At 39.7% G+C, this 17785-nt stretch overlaps 2 protein-coding genes and 1 long non-coding RNA gene across 9 annotated transcripts in view; 1 reads left to right on the top strand and 2 right to left on the bottom strand.

Moving 5' to 3' along the window:
- LOC119740232 (F-box only protein 11-like) overlaps positions 1 to 7195 on the bottom strand; it is a 47340-nt gene extending 40145 nt beyond the window's left edge. For 4 of the 6 annotated variants that reach the window (XR_005272659.1, XM_038215466.1, XM_038215468.1 and 1 more), the window contains exon 1: positions 6966 to 7195. Coding sequence is in view for 5 of the 6 variants with exons in the window: in XM_038215466.1 (XP_038071394.1) it covers positions 6966 to 7065 (100 nt within the window). In the remaining variant the exon portion in view is untranslated. The remainder of the gene's footprint in view (positions 1 to 6965) is intronic. The other 2 variants (XM_038215469.1, XM_038215471.1) reach the window with 1 other exon arrangement.
- Positions 7196 to 7290: 95 nt separating this feature from the next.
- LOC119740233 (EF-hand calcium-binding domain-containing protein 11-like) lies at positions 7291 to 16743 on the top strand. Of its 2 annotated transcripts, none has more exons than XM_038215473.1 (7): positions 7291 to 7496; positions 9239 to 9334; positions 10166 to 10208; positions 11741 to 11842; positions 12873 to 12963; positions 14087 to 14210; positions 16613 to 16743. In XM_038215473.1, the coding sequence occupies exons 1-6, from the start codon at positions 7410 to 7412 to the stop codon at positions 14169 to 14171; spliced, it is 504 nt and encodes a 167-aa protein (XP_038071401.1). In that variant the 5' UTR covers positions 7291 to 7409; the 3' UTR covers positions 14172 to 14210; positions 16613 to 16743. The 2 variants fall into 2 exon arrangements, with proteins under 2 accessions (XP_038071401.1, XP_038071400.1); XM_038215472.1 differs by having other exon boundaries at positions 7292 to 7496; positions 14087 to 14205.
- LOC119740234 lies at positions 14231 to 15128 on the bottom strand. The gene is made up of 3 exons (XR_005272660.1): positions 15110 to 15128; positions 14996 to 15052; positions 14231 to 14301 (listed from the first exon to the last, which is right to left on the bottom strand). It is a non-coding gene; the product is annotated as an uncharacterized LOC119740234 (long non-coding RNA).
- Positions 16744 to 17785: the final 1042 nt, after the last annotated feature.

The following is a 17785-nucleotide window of genomic DNA, read 5'->3' as shown; positions in this document are numbered from 1 at the left end:
ATAGCTCCATGGTTGTATTAAGTGCTCTTCTTATCAGGGTTCAACTGTAACCCTACGGTACATCCCTAGGGTGATTTACTAGGAACCTTCCTCATCCTTGCAAATCTCAACACCATGGTAAACTGTGCACATAAACATTTGGACTCTGTTAATCTGTGGTAAACCTTATCCCACATAAAGCACAGTCAGTTTACTAGTGCAGCACTCATCCTAACAGATTCCAACAAACCCTGGTGTTGGAGTTTGGCTGGTTGGTGATCGTTAGGGTTAATATACAGGGCCCAATTTCATGGCGCTGCTACAATGTAAGCACAAAAATTTGCTTAGCACAAAAAAAGTCTGGCTTATAAAAGCAGGTTACCAGCCAAAACTCCACGTGATGTATGTTGCTCGTAATTAGTATTCAGCTGTTGTTTGCTTAGCATGAAAATCACATGGAGTTTTGGCTGGTAACCTGCTTTTATAAGCCAGACTTTTTTTGTGCTAAGCAAATTTTTGTGCTGAGCAGCGCCGTGAAATTGGGCCCTGGTCTTGCATAATTTGTACATGTATTACACGATGTACAGGCACTACAATGAAGGCAACAAAGTCAGTAATAAATGTAATCTGGCTCCAAACTATAACCACTCCACAATGACAGCCAGGCCTACATGCACACTGTATGTGCAGCATATAACCACAAGTATCAAATCCTATAAGACCTACTGCATACACATCATAAGTATTGACGGACTCCACACACACTGTCGAGCCCATGGGCAAGAATTTGCCAGGGCTTTGTTGGTGGGTTTGCGTGTGTTGGCCACCCCTTGTGAGAGGAATCAGAAATAACCTGGCCCCTGCCATAAAGTCAATAATATCAGTGGCTGTGTGTGTGTGTGTGTAAAACCACACAGAAGCTTGCAAACAGGTAAAATGCATGATGTTGACATGGCTACATGAAAAACAGGGTTTTTGCTCACACATGTACAGGTACATGTGTACCGGTACATCTATACATTACATACATGTAGATGCTATGTACAATACATACCCTCAAATCTACATGTACATGTACTTGTACAAGTAAACATTCATGTACGTGTACATGTACTGTACGTGTACATTGTACATGTACTTGTGCCATAGGCCTCCATGCTTGTACACAGTATAGCAGTAAACAGGTACACGTATGATACATGCACCACAATCAGGTAGACAAAAGTTACACCATACAAAATTATATGTACAGTTTGAAAAGCAAAATGGCGAAGTACTGTGTTCCTGACATATAAAACTACATAATGCCAAGCAATTTCAGTTTAAACACAAATTTAACAGACCGGCAGTTGAAATGAGCTGCAGTATTATGAACACAATTGGAATATGAATTGAGTAGAGTGCTGTGGCCTCGTGGTCTGGAACATTGAATTGGAGGTCTGCGGGTAATTCTGCAGGTTGTGGGTTCGAGTCCAGCCTGGGGTTATGGTGCGTGTGTCCCCAGGGAGCCGAGATGGTATTTGGAATGTTTCATTGGCCCAATGAGCAGGGTAATAATAATGTAGCGCCTTGAGCACCTACATGTACATGTATACTGGTGGGTTCGTTCGAATTACAAATACGTAATTTTACACATCTCCACAACAGTACGCCAGGCAGTCTACATGAAGTCAATCCATAGCATTTTAAGCAAATGCATGCCTGTGTTTTACAGATTCAAGGTGCATAATGAAGTTGGTTTCCCTTTTTTTTAAAAGGGAATATACAACATTTGCAAACACCAAAGACCAAATTATCATGAAATACCTTAGTGTTAGTGAATGACAGTCTAAAGCATCCTGTAAAATCATGGCACCTGGTGTGCTGTCATTTTCAAGAAAAGAGTTTTTTTTGTATCAATTTCCAATGCTGATCGGCCGACCAGCGTTGGAAAAAAATGGCTTTTTTCAATAACTGCACCCAATTTATCATATTTAGTTAGTCCTCATTTTGTTTGCAATTGATTAGACACCTGTGAAAGCGTACAAGCCAGCTAGACTGATTCCCTGACCTTACAATTCCCAAATGTTTATAAATTGCTCCGTTTCATCTTAAGTTGGGCCAGGGAACCAGACTACAAGAACACGATTGTTTTTCTTGGTTTTTCCAGCATCTACGAACCCAAAACAATTATTGCTATAAACTACTTACCCCCCAAATCCATCCATTTCTGAAAATTACAGCAAAATCAAATGTTGCATGTATTCCCCTTTCAATTCCAAACTGATTACACCATTTCTACCTATACTTTTGTATTGTACCGGGTTGGCATAAATTAGTGACTTGCCGAAATGCACCGTAATGGTGTGACTTGCTGAAATGCACTGTAATGGTGTGATACCCTGATAGATAGGCAAAGGGGCCGGCAGACAGTAAATTTCTAGCTTCAGGAGGTGGTCTCCATGGGGAGGAAACCTCTACCTCCCCCCACGCTGACACGTCGCATTAACTCTGCCCACTGGACCTTTTCCCCTGGCCTCAACTTTGACAGACAAGTCATGAGTACCAAGTCCATCAAAATCCACCTACCCGGTATGGCAGTGGTGGATTTCGGCAGATTTGGTCCTGAACCAATATGTGAAGCAGAGTCAGTGATGGATTTTGGCAGACTTGGTACGGTTCTTAGTAATACTCAGTAGGGCGTTAGTTAACAAAAGATTACATGCGAACCACTTCAATGGGTGAAAAATACACTGCAATTTGATCCTGTGACCTTTAATAATAAAGGTCACAAAATGTGATTTTAACCCAGATGAAAGAGCACAGTGCAAATAGAAAAGGCACATACCCACATAAAAGTACAAAAGAAGTGGGCAAGATAATATTTACTGTACTGCAGAACTCCAGCGTCCAATTTCATGGTTCTGCTAACCATGGGATTCTGTGGTTATGCTAGCCATTTTATGCTTACAGCTCAAGCTAAGAAATTCTATGCTAAACCTGCCAGCACAGAATACATACTGGTAGTTAAGCGATCTAAGCATGCTTAAATTTACAAGCTAAGTATTCCTTGCCACCGGTAAAAAGCTAGTGCAGTATTTCCTGCTACAGTTAGTAGGAACATTTGGCAGAGTTACAAACACAAACAGAAACAGTCTGCGCTAACCCTGTGCTTACTGGAAATTTTCTGCTAGCGCTGTAAGCACAGAATGGTGATCGTAAGCACGGAATTCTGGGGTTAGCAGCGCCATAAAATTGGGCTCAGGTACCCATAACCAACTTAACAAATTACTTCATAGTAACTTTTCAGGCATTGAAAAATAAAAAATTTGAATGCCATTTGTGGAGAATTTTCAAAATCAAACCAGGCGACATGGAAAACCCCAAACAGATTTCACATTTATGTATGCATTTTAACGCGCAACAGCTATCAAGCCCTACAGCTACCGGTATAACTATTAAGCTCTTAGACAAATCTCTGGAAATTTAAATTTTTGGGTTGAGTTACTTTACGGGTACTTGTGTTTACTTCAATTGACCTATCGCCGTTTGCGAGTCAGCCACGCGCCCTTAGACAACCCTATGGAATTTTGTATGTTAAATGTTGTCTCAGATTTTGCGCGTTCCGCGTCCATTTGTATATCATGTAATTGGACAATAAATTTCACAAGCTGCGTTGACGCGATTCTACCGCGATAGGTTAATAGGGCGTCCGGTTCCCGCTAATCCTGTAAATGCACACCACTATGAATAGTCACCCTATTCACCCACTTACTATAGTTAACCTATTCACCCACTTATGTATTCATGTTAAGACGTCAAACTTAGTGTCATTGAACTAATGCCTCATTTTGGATACCTAGAAGTATGTTTGTGGTTTGACTGTACAGTCACCCCTTCTTTTTAACCTTCAGAGATGTTTATTATTCAGTATGATTCATAAAACCTGAAGCTTTGCGTCCGTCACTATCGGTCACTTCAAGCATCACAGGTCTTAGCATGTGATTCATCAATACTTGCTTTCATACTACTGTACCTGTACATACGCATGGGAATGCAGTTCTGCAATGATAACCCTCAGAAATCGGAGAACTTGACTATTTCTATTTGGTCAACTGCATTAGTCATAAGAAAGTGTGAGTTCGGTAAATGATTTTTTTCTTAATAAATATGTCGAGTCAAGAAAGTAGAACCTATTGCCCTAACTTTCCAAAGGTGCCAAAAACCCAACACCAAGAGTGCATACATGTACCAATTATACACAATACATAATTTGCTAATGTTCCTAAATAATTCACCACTGGATATGTGCCAGAATGATTGCGAAGGTTGGCAAACATTTGCACCAGCACAATTCCAGTGTTATGAACAGTCCTGGTTATGAAAGGAAGTATCCATGACAGAGCCAATGGATCATGATATCTAAGTAACGATTCCGAGAAATGATCCAAAACTCCAAATCTGTAATCTCCTTGACCACTGCTAGATGATGACATTTTCAGGTTTATTCATTGACCTCTTGAAAGCTTTGTCACAGACATTACATAACAACTGCATAACGCTGGAATTGCCCATCACTGGCATACTGACTGGATTTTTGCAGTGTTTTAGTGGATTCAGGACTAGATGGCTGAGCCACTATTTCTGTACACGAGGCTTGTCATCTGAATTTGAGCTACACATATTGTTTACTGCATAGTGGTGGATTTTGGAGGATACACAAATCTTCATGACCAAACCTCCTTTGGAAAGTAAGGTTACAAGGTTCACGTGGATTTATACATGTATCTATTCATTTATGGAACCTGCATACATATCTCCAGTGTCAGAGTAGACATGGCAGTGACGCACCAAATGTATACACTTGACGCTATTTAGCAACATTTTTGACCCACCTTTTTACAGATCATACGTGTAATGCACCTACTGAGGAAATATGATGCTCCCAATTAATTGTTTGACTCTCAATGTCCTGGCTTGACACACTCTAAATTCTTCTTTTTAACACACACACAAACATAGGGGTGTGCATCGCTGATGTCAGGAACTGGTTCCAGATTATGGGATCGGGTACCCATAACCACACTGCCCATAACAAACTTTACAAATTACTTAGTAACTTTTCAGAAACTAAAAAGGAAAGGTTTTGAATGCCGTTTGTGGGGAGTTTTCAAAATGAAAACCACGCTACATGGAAATCCAAAACAGATTTCACGTTTATGTGTATTTTAACATGCAGCAGATAACGCTCGCAAAAGTTGTAGTTGAAACCATAAAGCTATAAAGCCCTTCAGACAACTTCCGGGATTTAAAGTTTTGGGTTGGGTTTCTTTTACCGGTACCCAGGTACCCTTGTTTTACTTCACTGTTAATGTACACCACTATACAAAAATCGAGTGCAAAATAGTTGCCGTGCACATGAATATCGATTATGATAATTTAGAGACTGGTTCCCACTTGCAAATACAAGTGCAATCTGAACGGCACTCAAGAGATCAGGAACCAGGGTATTCATGAACTGGTTCCCGCCTGTCATGACCTGACCCATCATGAAGGAACCGCGTTGGAAACCAGTGTAGATATGATCGATTTCGCGGCACTCGATCTTGAAAGACGCTGTCCGTGATCAGAATATGCACTTGTTAAAGGTACATTTGTACAGTCCATCGTTTGCAGTTTTCCAAAGAGTAACTGACGTAATTATTGTTGAAAAGCATACATGGTTTAAAGATAGTACATTGTAATAGGACTAAACTCCCTGTGAAATTATTCTTTCTGGCAAGTTGCAACTACAGCTGTAACGCAATAAGGTGTTTCACGGTAATATGCGCTACCTTGCCCGCGGGGCAATTTTTCATGCGTTGCTGTGTACGCATCTTCAATGGAAAACTTTCTTGGCGCTTCCAAGTCATCACGCAAATATTCCAAAATGCGCCCGCATCTAGCAACGCGTGTTCTTTTTGCCCCCTTGAACAAGATGGCGCATATTACCGTGAAACACCTTATTTTCAAATACTATCGTTACGGCATTGTAAAAACACAATACGAACGTATCAGTTTTTCAATTGCCCATCCAACCAGAGCGCTTCTGTAGCTCGATTGGTACAGACATTAGCTCAATGAGCTGGGGACCCTGGTTCGAACCCCTGCCGCGCTGCTCCATTACTTTTTTCTTATTTTTTTTTTTATTTTTTTTTGAATAGATTTCTTCAGTTGCAGATTTTTAATCAAATTGTCCGTTTTATTTAAGTAGATTTCATTTGCTTCTTTGAAATCAGTGGTTTTGGAGGATTTTTTTTAAAAAAGGAAAATAAAGTCCGAGAACCATTTGGTTGACAGTCTGGTTCCAACAGCCAAAGATTGTGACGTTGAATACTACATGTATTATGTCCGGGAACCAGACAGTTCCGTAACGATAGCAGTCTGTTGAAAGTCGCGTAACGGCTACCGTAACACTAACAATAGCCATGGTACTGTTATTGTGTTAACCAATTGAACTACCAAAGCGCTCTATAGAAGGGGAGTTATAAATTCTTCACAAATGGTGTTTTCATGGTTTTGCAATGCCGTAGCATGATAGCAAAAATCATGTTACGGCTCCCGTAACGATAGCCACTACGAATATAAATTAATATACTGAAATCAATGAAACTGGGTCAACATGTTCAACTTCCAACATTGTCCGAGTCAACTGTCGTGCATGTAAAAATAAGTCATTAAGTGAATGCCAATTGCCAGAACTTGAACATGTTGAAGTCAAACTTGATAATTACAAACAAGAACCAGTGAAACAGTCAAATAATCCTCCCAACTAAATACATGATATGGCCCACTGGTAGCCCACTGCCCCAACTTTGAAGTTCTTGTAGCATTGTGTAGTAAAGTGTCTACGCACTCACACACTCAATAACCCAACCTACACAGTCCATCCATAACGTTAGGCCTAGCAATTACCAATGCTTAACTCAATGCAATGAAGTGTAAACACGAAAAGAAAGGACAAAGACCTGTGCCAGTCGCCGACAAAGAACTGTTCACTTTTCCCTTACTCAATCGTCTTGATCTTCGCAGAGTAGGTCCACTGGAATTCCTACTCGGTGATGACATGGTTTTTATTTCGATTTCGGGTGCCTTTAAGGTAAAAAATGCGGTTGGAATTTATCGAAACATTGGAAAAACACACTGTCTATGCGGTCGATGAGATGTGAGTGAAGCCGCAGTGCATGATGGGGGAAAATGGCAGCCAGTTTCGAACAACCAATCACTCCACGCAATAATATCACGCGGACTTCAAATGAGATGGGCGAACCAATCATGATCTACGTTGTACGCTGGCGCAGAAGAGCTTTGAAGATGGCCGCCAGATTCGGAATTTTATTTCCTCTGCAGTGACACAAATAATTAGATAGTTCGTTTAACGATCACGATTTATAGTGGTGAATTAATCCACCATGAATAGGCTTCTATCTCATGCGGTCGGCCATCTCTCTGGGAAATTTAGAACAGCAACCGACGCCGAGAAAAGGCGATTCATGATGGTATATCATCCGATTCATACTGCCATATATATCGCCATCTTGAAGTTGAACATGACATTGCATGCGTGACAATGTTGACAATGTCAATGGTTGAACTAATTTGCATTTCAGCCTACGGGGAAATGTATGACATATATGACCAAATGTCGGCGGGGAAATCTTTGTTTCATCCAAACATGATTCAAAGAACGAATCGTGGACTGTTTTATGCATTTTCACTTAATCTCATTTTATTTCCCTGCTTCATTGTCTTGAACATGCTGAATGTGGGCCCAGTCTTTGACTTGACTTTGTCAAAATTGCACCGGTTGGTGGTTGAAGGACAAACACAAAGTGTTAACTCATGCATGTCTGTGTACTCTGGCATTTGTATCAAATTAACATAATCTGGCCCACTAAACATGAACAAGGAACCTAACATGTCATTGTTATAAACTTTTTAAGAAATGTAATTGGTAGAGTACTATTTTGGAAAGAATGTTGCAACCTGACACCACTTTTTCTTCATTATTATCATCTCAATAAAGGTCAGTCATTGGAAAAATGTTGAAAAGACATGAATCTGGGACTGAGAAACATTTCCAGTTTTGTTAGGAAATACTCAGAAAATTTTCTTGACTCTCTGTAGACTTTGTACACAACCTCTGAAGTGGCATTTGGACATTCTTTCCACTATTTTTAGTAGGCCTAGTGTATGTAGTATGAAAGGAAATGACACTTTTCTGTTTTTAATTATTTTCAACCAGATATCTCTTTTAGGGGTAAATTGCCAACTATGAGACAAATTTGAAGTGGTGTTTTTACCAACGTTTTGCATCGACTGACCTCCATTTCAGTCTGTTTATTCTGGTTTTAATATCACTGAAACCTTTGCAGTAATGAAAAAATGTAAAATTTAAATATACTTATGTGTGTTCCCAAAGTATAAATTGATGAATAGTTGAACATTTCAAATTTTGCTTGAGCTTAAATTTCATGTAAATTAAAATTTCAGTTTCCACAGATTAACATCACCAAGTAAACATTTTTTTTTTAAAGCAAGGTGCTTAAAAATAATCTGGGTAAAAATATTCTGGTGATGAAGCACTAAAGCATTAGATTCATTGCAATTTCAAAAATGTTTTTTTTTTACATTTAAAAATTTTCAAGTTCCACCAAAAAAAAGAGGGTTTTTTTTATTTGCAATTTTCCTGGCAAATATGAAAAGTTATTCACTTTAGAATGAGACATTGAACAAACAAAAACCACTGATATTTAGTTGTTGAATTATTTCTTCGCAAAATTCCAATTATTGGCTGCAAGACAATAATTTGGCTCTCGCAGGGCGGGTTTGGTACAAGTTAAAACATACCAGAAACTAATAATCAAACAAACAAACTCTTTTCACAAAATAAGAACCTTTCTCTTTGTCTTAAAAACAAAAGCTCACATAACACTTGCACTTGCATGTTTAAACAAGGTGCCAAAATGACAACCTAAAATCCATAATTTTAGCCTAAAAAAATTACATTTTTTTTACCCAAAATATACACTTAACTATATTCCATCTAACTGCTGAATCACTCGAATGAAAGGTCTTATTGTCCCCTTTAGTTTGATACCACATTTGAGGTTGCGATGCTTCTAGTTATGAAAATGCCACAAATTTTCCATTTTTTTGCCAAGTCCACTTTCTCATGGAATTGCCCTCAAGAGGAAATTAATCACTCGGCAATGTTTTTTTCTTCTGATTTTTTTCTCAGGTTTTTCGTGATTGTGACACCGGCAGCAACGGGTATCTGAGCAGAGAGGATCTGAAAATGGCTGTAGTGACACTGTTTGGTTACAAACCATCCAAAGTAAATGTGGTTTTGCTTGATTTAACCCTCCCCAACCGAATCTCCAAGCCACTTCTTTACACACCTATCCGCATACTGTCACCATGTCTGTTTTTTTCCCCATGAACTCACTTTGTATCAACTCAAGTGCTACATGTACAGTGGAATGCTGCTATACCGAACACTGCTATACCGAACATTCGGCTATACCGAACATCATCCTTGGCTCCTGGTTTTAATGCACAAAACGTACCGAACATTGTTGTTGAAAAAAGTCAACAGATTAACAAAAAAAATCTACCGATTGTACACGTATTAAACACTATTTGGGCCTTTTTTAATTCCCGAACATCAAACAACCCACAGTTACATCGTGTTTGGAATGTTGAACAGCGATAGATGGCTATTATTTCCCCAAGGAATAGAAGAGAAAACCACCTGTTGCTAAAGTATCGTGACGACTCCTCGTGCGGCCGCGGGATGTGGACAATTCCACTTCACTATTGGTCAAAAGAGGGTACCGGCAGTTCAAAATCGCTATACTGAACGATCGTTATTACGAACACTTTCTGTGGATCCAACGATGTTCGTTATAGCAGCGTTCCACTGTGTAAGTCAAAAGTCAGATCACAATTCATGTCATGCGTAATGAGATTAACAGGGATGTTAAACAGGCCTGCACCCGATTTCATGAAACTCATCGTAACTTACGACGCATCGCAGCCCCGTGACGCGTTATAGAAGAAATTAATCACTCGGCAATTTTTTTTCCTTCTAATTTTTAAAAATTATTTGAAATTGGACAGCCTGTATAATTATTTTTTTTTATAATTTTAATTTGTTTTCATGTAGTATGAGGCTGATCAGATGATGAAGGGATGCGAAGGCAGTGAAGGTGAGCAGATCTATCTATACTAATATAAAAAAGCAAGCCCCGTCTCTCTGTCTGTCCAGCTATGCATTTCACTGTGTGATCCTCTAGTACCTAGAGAGTTCAAACTTCTCAAACTGATACAAATGCAGGACGGGTGACAGGTGACATATATTTGTCCCTATTTAACCATCCACTAATTAAATCGTTGGATACTTTCACTTTATGTCCTACAGCATATATGCAGCAGCATGGCATAGCAGCTAGTGCCTCTGTTAGGCCCATTGCATCAGTGCAGTGAAACGCTGTAAGGCGAGGGGGTGGGTACAGTACACCAGGTTATCAACAGACCAGACGTTACACATTCGACGATTGACGTTGAAATTTCGTCTCTTTTATTTATTGCAACCAGATGTTATATCTGTCCCTTTTTCCAGCCTTGCATGCTGTTCGTCTCTCGTTCTACTCCATATACGTGTATATGTTGGGCGTGATTGGTGGATCTGCACAATCGGTCGATCGCCCTGCGCTACCGGTCGATCGTGCCGCCATTGGTCGATCGCGCCGCCATCAGTCGATCCCCTTTTCTTATATCATGGCTCTCTAAGATTGTTTTGAAAAAGGCAATTAGTCTGAGATTTCCTACAGGACCCACCGATCGCGCAAACTTGTGCATTTCTGCGCGATCGAGTGATATCGCAGATGCACCGATCGCGCTCAACGTATGCGTTGTATAAATTGTTGTCTGACCCTGTGACCCCTGCCTGTCGGCCCAGTTAAAAAGGAACATTTACATCTTCGTTCTCCGAACTGACTGGTCATGTTAATAAGCGCCCTCTATTGACTATCATAAAACATAGGCCCCCTAAAAAATACTGCACATCACAGCATACATTTGTAAGCATGATATTTTTGAACTATGGAGTAATTTGTAGTTTTTGTAGGGCTGAAATAATCAGCTGGACCGCTGGACTGAGTCTGATGATTTATATCTATGACTGAACTAGACTGGTGGTCAAGAGATTTTCCACTCGAATGGTCTTTATATATTTTACCACACAAACGCTTTATTACAAGTTCCATTTTACCAAGTCAGATGTTTATCCTGGTAAGTTAATGTGCATCTGTACTCGGGCAGGGACGGATACCCAAGTACCTGATGCCTGACTTTAAATGGCTACCAGTTTCTAGTTTTTGATTTTATCACGTGAAACTCATTTTACATACTGACCCACCTTTTTTGAACGGGCAAGTCAGTTTATTTATCAGGTGTTTTTGCATCCAAGGAATAATTTGTTTTAAGTGCAGTTCCGACTTTCCAGTGATCAGATTGCTGCCGTCTGACTGGTGGCCTAACCTCAGAGTTGCATTTGGTTGCTCAATACAGTTTAAAATTATAGTGAACACTTGTTCCCAATTTCAGCCAATGAAAAACTAATCGATGCACTTGTTTGATGGTCCTGTGCATGTAATATCTAAGTTGTCTAAGTAGATTTTCACATGAGATTTCATCCCTATTCAATGTTTGTTTTTTCTTTCTTGATCAAACTGCATAGGCATAACTGAGACCCAATTCCTGAGCCTGATGAGCTCCAAGCTGGCTGCACAGGACAGAGACGAGGAGATCAGGCAAATCTTCATGACCTTTGACACGCACTGTGAGTCGTCGCCCTCCTGTCTCCCTAGTAGTTTAACTGGTTGCATCTGAATCAAGCGTTCAATAGGCCGATCCATTAAGCCCTGCCCAATGACACTTTGACCAATCACAGCCGTGATAAATGTCTGATATGCGTGCACAAAAGTCTGACATGTGTGCACGCGTGTATGATGCGCGCAGCTGGAACATGCAGTGTGGCATTGGAGAAGCGCGCATGCTGTTTCCCCATGTACGCATTGGGCGGGGCTTAATGGATCTGTCTATTTGTGACATTCGCATGTAAGGAGCCAGTGATTTATTGTGTCTGCACATGATAAGTACAGCTGACAACAGCTGGTTTTCAGCTGATGTCAGTCTTTCAAAGAAAAACAATATTAGCAGCCGATTTCACGAAATTTTACGCAATGGCATAACTCCACTTGCGTCAAAACTTATTGCCTAAGTTGCACAACATTTCATGCTGTGCAACATTTTAGTTATGACACATTTCACAAATAATTCATAGAGAAAGTCATACCAAATGGATTTCTTGAATCGCGTCTAGTTCACGCCGACGCAAATTTCATGCACTAGCCTATATTAGTGAACCACATGTGACCGTGTTTCAACCAACCACGATAAAGAACCAGCAAGAGGTGTGTTATAAACAGGTTTATGGCTTCTGACTAGCACCCCTTGAACAAAGACATTGCCAAATTTGGGAACCGCTAACAAGGGGCTGGATAGCTCAGTTGGTAGATACTTTGCCAAGATTGGTCTACATGTATACTTACTTGAAACCTGAAGTGAAGTAATTTCACATATTATACATGCCAAAATAAACTGACCTAAAAATATAGTTTTAGCTTATTCTTCATTAGAAGAAGAATGTTGGTTTTTTTTAAGGGCATTATTAAAGAGGATATGCAGTATCGGGTAAGTTTTCTTGTTTTTCTGGAAAGGGTTCACAATTCCTGTTGTAAGTTTTAAGTTAATGCTGTTGAATGACTGCCGTTAGTGCTCTAATTGTGATGTTTTATCATCCCCTGCAGGTCGTGGTTTCGTCACTGTAGATGATCTCCATAGGGCATTTAGTGAAGTGGCACCCCGTATCCCAAGACATAGGGTCGACACACTGTTTAAGTAAGGATACCATCCATTAAAGACATATAGGATCATTTGCTTTTCATGCATCTTGTTGGTTTCCAATAATAACACCACTCAAACTCCAAAGAAGAATGTTAAAAAAATAACCTGTTGTAGTTTTAGCTCAGTGTATATTACATTTTTCGAGAAAACGGAAAAACCATGCACAACCTTTTGATTACAAAACACGAATTTCATCTTTAGCTCTGTGTATTTCCAAAAAATCAGTAAATTGACTGATCGTTGGAAATCACCTACCTTTCTAGATTGCTTCTTGATTTCTTGATAATTTGGTAGGCTACTTTTGGATAAATGCAAATGATCCCATATGCCTTTAATATTTAGGATCACAACTGACATTTCATTTGCCTTTTTAGTATCCCAGTAATTATAGTTGAGTTTTCTGTTACTGATTTCACCAGAAAATGAGGCCAAGAGATTCAAATAAAGTGCATGAATGTAGATTGGCAACTTGTTGGACCACTCAGTGGTCTGATGGTAAGACCTGTGAGATATTGTGTAGAAATAAAAATACTTGGTAACAGACGTACGTTACTTGTGATAAGCTTTATGTGTAAAATATTATTGGACTGGTTTATTATTTTATTTGACTCTCTATCTTATATTGCACGATTCCACTGTCTTCTGAGAACCTCATACATTATTGAAAGTTTTGGTTTAATTTTAAATTGTATATTGGGTTTTGCCCTTCACCGACAAATTTTAATTTTTTTTTGTATAAACACTGTATACTCAGTGTTGTCCCGAGTAATTGTGAGAAAAAGTCACTATATACTTGGGTGGGACTCAAACACCCCTCCCCCCCCCCAAAAAAAAACCCACACCCCAAAAAAACGATGAAGAGCAAAACCCAATACTGAATTTACATAACCCAGATGCCAATTCCATCTATTCTTAAAAATGGTTTAATTGTGAAAACTATTTCTGTACCCTCTATAAGAAAAACACACATTGAAATATATGCAATGAGAATCTTACAGACGCCATGAATATTTAATGTCAAGTCGACCTCCTTCAGGGATGAGTGAGTTTATTTTGCAGGGTGTTAAAACCTCAGGAGTTCATTGTTGCAACTTGTGTGCTTCTTTGCTATGTGCAGGGAGGTTGATAGAGATGGAGACGGGCGTGTCAGCTACAGAGATTTTGAATTCATGATGAAGTACAGTCTGGACGATGGCTTCTGAAGACGAGTTGACGTCATAGTCTGATTGACAGAGGGTGAGGTTAGGGAAGAGTGAAACAAACGGTAGCTCGAGGTTTTACCATGAGGTACCCCGTAAAACCCTGTAAACCTCATAAAACCTTGAGGGAAACCTCGAGTTACTGCCTGTCTAATTTTGTGTTGTCACCTCGGGCTGGCTCCAGCTTTTGAAATTGTTTTTAAGGATTTTTTTTAAAAGAAATACTTGCTCAAGACGAGTTGACATCATAGTCTGACTGACTATGAGTGTGAGGTTAGGGAAGAATGCAATATTAAACAAATGGTAGCTTGAGGTTTTACCATGAGGTACCCCATAAAACCCTGTAAACCTCATAAAACCTTGAGGGAAACCTTTACCGTGAGGTACCCCGTAAAACCCTGTAAACCTCATAAAACCTTGAGGGAAACCTTAACCGTGAGGTACCCCGTAAAACCCTGTAAACCTCATAAAACCTTGAGGGAAACCTTTGCCGTGAGGTACCCCGTAAAACCCTGTAAACCTCATAAAACCTTGAGGGAAACCTTTACCGTGAGGTACCCCGTAAAACCCTGTAAACCTCATAAAACCTTGAGGGAAACCTTTACTGTGAGGTACCCCGTAAAACCCTGTAAACCTCATAAAACCTTGAGGGAAACCTTTACCGTGAGGTACCCCGTAAAACCCTGTAAACCTCATAAAACCTTGAGGGAAACCTTTACCGTGAGGTACCCCGTAAAACCCTGTAAACCTCATAAAACCTTGAGGGAAACCTTTACCATGAGGTACCCCGTAAAACCCTGTAAACCTCATAAAACCTTGAGGGAAACCTTTACCGTGAGGTACCCCGTAAAACCCTGTAAACCTCATAAAACCTTGAGTGAAACCTTTACCGTGAGGTACCCCGTAAAACCCTGTAAACCTCATAAAACCTTGAGAGAAACCTCAAGTTGCTGCCTGTCTAATTTTGCGTTGTCACCTCGGTCTGGTTTCAGCTTTTGAAATTGTTTTTAAGGAATTTTTAAAAAGAAATACTTGCTTAATTATGTCACCAGTTGAGGGTCTGAATAAAAATTCCTGCCTGGTGACTGCTGCCCTCTGTTGGCCACATTGGGTTAAGACTGTAGAAGTGCTTGGACTGGACTGCATTTATGAAAGCATGCATTCCATTAGATGCAGCACGAGACTAGAGCTGGCCCAATTCATGTTGAACTATTCATAAGATGAAATTGGCATTGGGGTGATATAAATCAAATTAGGTTTTGCCCTTCACCGATGTATAAACACTGTATACTCAGTGTGTTACTGCCCGAGTGAAAGTTGAAAAAAAAATTACTCGGGCATGGGACTCGAACCCATGACCTCCGGCTTTCTAGTGCAGACGCTTGTGGGGTCGGTTAGCTGGTACGAATCTGATGTACATCATTAAACTATTCATTAAACATTCCACCTTATGAATCGGTACCCGCTGCTTCATGTACATCAGATTTGAACCAGCAAATCGATCAGTGTTTATACATTGGTGAAAGTGAAGGGTAAAACCTAAATTGATTTATGTTGAATTGCCTTGTACTGTCTACATCAGAAACTCTACCTCCCGTAGCATTTTCGATTCTCCAACATTGTCCAAATTACAAAATTGCAGTGATCTGTACGCAGTAAGCACAGCAAAAGTCACATTTACCTGGAGGAAACAGTTGCTTAAATCATTGACTTTAACAATAGAAATCTCCAGCGCACGCAACCGTTAGCACATCCACGCTATTTCATGAAATAGCGCTTAAAGTTAGCACAATTTTCTACCATAGTTAGCACAACTTTTCTGCTAACTGTTAAACAGCGCCATGAAATTGACCCCGGGTCACAAGTAACGGATGATAAAGACATGACTGGCCGGTCTTAAACACTTTTCCTGTGTCACATGAAATTTTGACCCCTATGAAATCCAGTGCCTTTTACCATTTTATTGGTTGAACATTTACAATCCTCACGTAGGGATGTGCAATACTACCTGTGAGTCAGAATTTCATAGTCCTAAATTCACAACGCACTCACCACAGCTGCATTTGCGCGTCATTGCGCAGTACATGTGACGCGCACGCCAATCTCCATAAAAGGAGTTGTTTACGTCTTACTCTCGAGCTGGACGCTCCATTATATAGCTGGAGGGGTGTTTCAAAAAAACAGAAAGTAAAATGTTGAATAAAATCGTTGGAAAATTTAAATTGGACAGAAAAGTTTAAATTTTTTGACTGAGAAGGTGTTTATGAATGGGAAACAATATGTGGCTGGTCGGTATTAAACACTATGTTTAAGACTGGTTGGAGTCTGGAATGCTGTTCGCCGAGGGTAATTATCAGCATACAGACTCCAACCAGTCTAAAACATGGTGTTTAACACCACCCAAGCACACATTTATTCCCTTAATAATTGACTTTTTTCTTTAGAGTTGCACCAAGAAGATGAGGTTGAAGGCAACACAGACTTAACAATTTCCACTGAAGCTGGCAAAAGACGAGTGACATTCATGTCAGTGTGTGGGACCATTGTGATTTGGCAACAGTCCAACTCTTCGCTAATTGTGGTAAGTGATATTTCTCAAAAATTTGGGGTCCACATTTTTCCTGTCCCTATTACATCTGTGGTTTTATAATGCAGTCGTCCTCCAAGCGTGATTATGAATGGCAAACTACCTACCCAACAAATACAAATTGACCCATCCGCAACCCCCCCCCCCCAATCCACATCTTGCCCCCCCCCCCAATCCACGGCTTACCCCCCTTCCTCAATCTACATCTTTCCCCCACCCCCTTCCCCCCTCCCTGGCCCAACTATCCAGGAATTCTGTGCTGACGATGTGTCTATAGGTACATGTATCACAACCACTGAAAATACTTAATTTCAAGTTTCCCATTGTACAAAACTTCCTGTCTTTTTAGCTACCTGTTACAAAAAGCCTTTCAACAAGCGCTGTATATTTAGTCAAACTTTCTTCTGTAAACTTCTTTTATTATTTCTTGTACAATTGTATCCAAAACCTTGACATTACGTGACACACAACATAAAGAAAGAAACTACAATGTATCGCCAATGCTTGCACAATAAACTACTGATCTATAGGCATTTCAGTAACTTTCTTTAGCAGCTTTTTTTTTTTTTTTTTTTTAAATATGTCTCTTCATTCAAAACAAAGTTAGGAATAATTTACTTTAAACTATATGCTCATAAACATCTTATACATTTACATAAAAGATTTCCGAAGTCAACATAGCTTTTAAAATACTCATTTTCCCCCACAAAACAACATGTGGCAATCCTTTGTAAAATTTGTAATTGTTTAAACTACGTTGTTGGTCGCATAAAATAAGTTACTCTGGGTTCCAAAATATGTATGTTACCTTCGCATGACATGACACGTTGACATGGGGGGAAAAAAATCACAATTTTTTACACTGTAGTGTACAGTGCTAACCACTGAGAACAACGTAACAGGTCACATTTTTAAAAAATTTCCCCATTTCCCCATTTCCATTAATTTCTATCTTCAGTAATACATGGGATGATGTTTAAACCCTCCTAGTGGGAAGTCAACATTGAGAGCAATATGTAAAATCCTTAAA

The sequence above is a fragment of the Patiria miniata genome, unplaced genomic scaffold, assembly GCF_015706575.1.
Source record: "Patiria miniata isolate m_02_andy unplaced genomic scaffold, ASM1570657v1 HiC_scaffold_5, whole genome shotgun sequence".
In the NCBI taxonomy this organism is placed as follows: Eukaryota; Metazoa; Echinodermata; class Asteroidea; order Valvatida; family Asterinidae; genus Patiria; species Patiria miniata.
This window is presented reverse-complemented; position numbering and strand designations above follow the sequence as displayed.